General features: G+C 58.2%; 1 protein-coding gene across 1 annotated transcript in view; it reads right to left on the reverse strand.

Annotated features, from left to right (window-relative positions):
• synj1 (synaptojanin 1) overlaps window positions 1-2,500 on the reverse strand; it is a 132,110-nt gene that overhangs the window by 51,929 nt on the left and 77,681 nt on the right. The window contains 1 exon segment of the mRNA XM_052520222.1: window positions 2,115-2,255. Coding sequence (XP_052376182.1) covers window positions 2,115-2,255 — 141 coding nt within the window.

Here is a 2,500-nt window from a genome sequence, read left to right on the forward strand (position 1 = left end):
GGGGGGCGTGGTGAGGGATTACCTCACCATGGTGAGGGATTACCTGACCATGGTGAGGGATTACCTGACGTAGGGGGCGTGGTGAGGGATTACCTGACGTAGGGAGCGTGGTGAGGGATTACCTGACGTAGGGGGCCTGGTGAGGGATTACCTGACGTAGCGGGCGTGGTGAGGATTACCTGACCATGGTGAGGATTACCTGACGTAGGGGGCGTGGTGAGGATTACCTGACGTAGGGGCGTGGTGAGGGATTACCTGACGTAGGGGCGTGGTGAGGATTACCTGACGTAGGGAGCGTGGTGAGGGATTACCTGACGTAGGGGGCGTGGTGAGGGATTACCTGACGTAGGGGCCTGGTGAGGATTACCTGACGTTGGGGGCGTGGTGAGGATTACCTGACGTAGGGGCGTGGTGAGGGATTACCTGACGTAGGGGGCGTGGTGAGGGATTACCTGACGTAGGGGGGCGTGGTGAGGGATTACCAGACGTAGGGCGTAGGGGGTGTGGTGAGGGATTACCTGATGTAGGGGGCGTGGTGAGGGATTACCTGACGTAGGGGGTGTGGTGAGGGATTACCTGACGTTGGGGGCGTGGTGAGGGATTACCTGACGTTGGGGCGTGGTGAGGGATTACCTGACGTTGGGGGCGTGGTGAGGGATTACCTGACGTTGGGGGCGTGGTGAGGGATTACCTGACGTAGGGGGCGTGGTGAGGGATTACCTGACCATGGTGAGGGATTACCTGACGTTGGGGGCGTGGTGAGGGATTACCTGACCATGGTGAGGGATTACCTGACGTAGGGGGCGTGGTGAGGATTACCTGACGTAGGGCGTGGTGAGGATTACCTGATGTAGGGGCGTGGTGAGGATTACCTGACCATGGTGAGGGAGTACCTGATGTAGGGGGCGTGGTGAGGGATTACCTGACCATGGTGAGGGATTACCTGACGTAGGGGGCGTGATGAGGGATTACCTGACGTAGGGAGCGTGGTGAGGGATTACCTGACGTAGGGGGCGTGGTGAGGGATTACCTGACGTAGGGGGCGTGGTGAGGGATTACCTGACGTTGGGGGCGTGGTGAGGGATTACCTGACGTAGGGGGCGTGGTGAGGGATTACCTGACGTAGGGGGCGTGGTGAGGGATTACCTGACGTAGGGGCGTGATGAGGGATTACCTGACGTAGGGGGCGGTGAGGATTACCTGACGTAGGGGCGTGGTGAGGGATTACCTGACGTAGGGGGCGTGGTGAGGGATTACCTGACGTAGGGGGCGTGGTGAGGGATTACCTGACGTAGGGGGCCTGGTGAGGGATTACCTGACGTTGGGGGCGTGGTGAGGGATTACCTGACGTAGGGGCCTGGTGAGGGATTACCTGGCGTTGGGGGCGTGGTGAGGATTACCTGACGTTGGGGGCGTGGTGAGGAAGTACCTGACGTAGGGGGGCGTGGTGAGGGATTACCTGACCATGGTGAGGGATTACCTGACGTAGGGGGCGTGGTGAGGATTACCTGACGTAGGGGCGTGGTGAGGGATTACCTGACGTAGGGGCGTGGTGAGGGATTACCTGACCATGGTGAGGGATTACCTGACGTAGGGGGCGTGGTGAGGGATTACCTGACGTAGGGGGCGTGGTGAGGGATTACCTGACGTAGGGGCGTGGTGAGGAGTACCTGACGTAGGGGGCGTGGTGAGGGATTACCTGACGTAGGGGCTTGGTGAGGATTACCTGATGTAGGGGCATGGTGAGGATTACCTGACGTAGGGGGCGTGGTGAGGGATTACCTGACCATGGTGAGGGATTACCTGACGTAGGGGGCGTGGTGAGGGATTACCTGACGTAGGGGGCGTGGTGAGGGAGTACCTGACGTAGGGGGCGTGGTGAGGGATTACCTGACGTAGGGGGCTTGGTGAGGGATTACCTGATGTAGGGGGCATGGTGAGGGATTACCTGACGTAGGGGGCGTGGTGAGGGATTACCTGACGTAGGGGGCGTGGTGAGGGATTACCTGACGTTGGGGGCGTGGTGAGGGATTACCTGACGTTGGGGGCGTGGTGAGGGAGTACCTGATGTAGGGGGCGTGGTGAGGGATTACCTGACCATGGTGAGGGATTACCTGATGTAGGGGGCGTGGTGAGGGCGTATGAAGACAAACAGACAGACTCCCACTAGCTGCTCTGATGCCAGTAGGACGTATTTATGATCGCGGGATATGTTCTTCTGCAGCTCTGCAGCCCACAGCTTCTGATTGGTCGTACTGACAAAGGAGAGAGGAGAGGAGAGGGTTAACATACAGACAGAGAGAGAGAAAGAGACAGGGAGAGAGAGAAACAGAGAGAGAGAGAGGGAGAGAGAGAGAGAAACAGAGAGAGAAAGAGATAAACAGAGAGAGAGAGAGAGAGAGAGAAACAGAGTGAGAGAGAGAGAGAAACAGAGAGAGAAACAGAGCGAGAGAGAGAGAAAGAGAAACAGAGAGAGAAAGAGAAACAGAGAGAGAAACAG

This window comes from Oncorhynchus keta, chromosome 6, assembly GCF_023373465.1.
Source record: "Oncorhynchus keta strain PuntledgeMale-10-30-2019 chromosome 6, Oket_V2, whole genome shotgun sequence".
Lineage (NCBI taxonomy): Eukaryota > Metazoa > Chordata > Actinopteri > Salmoniformes > Salmonidae > Oncorhynchus > Oncorhynchus keta.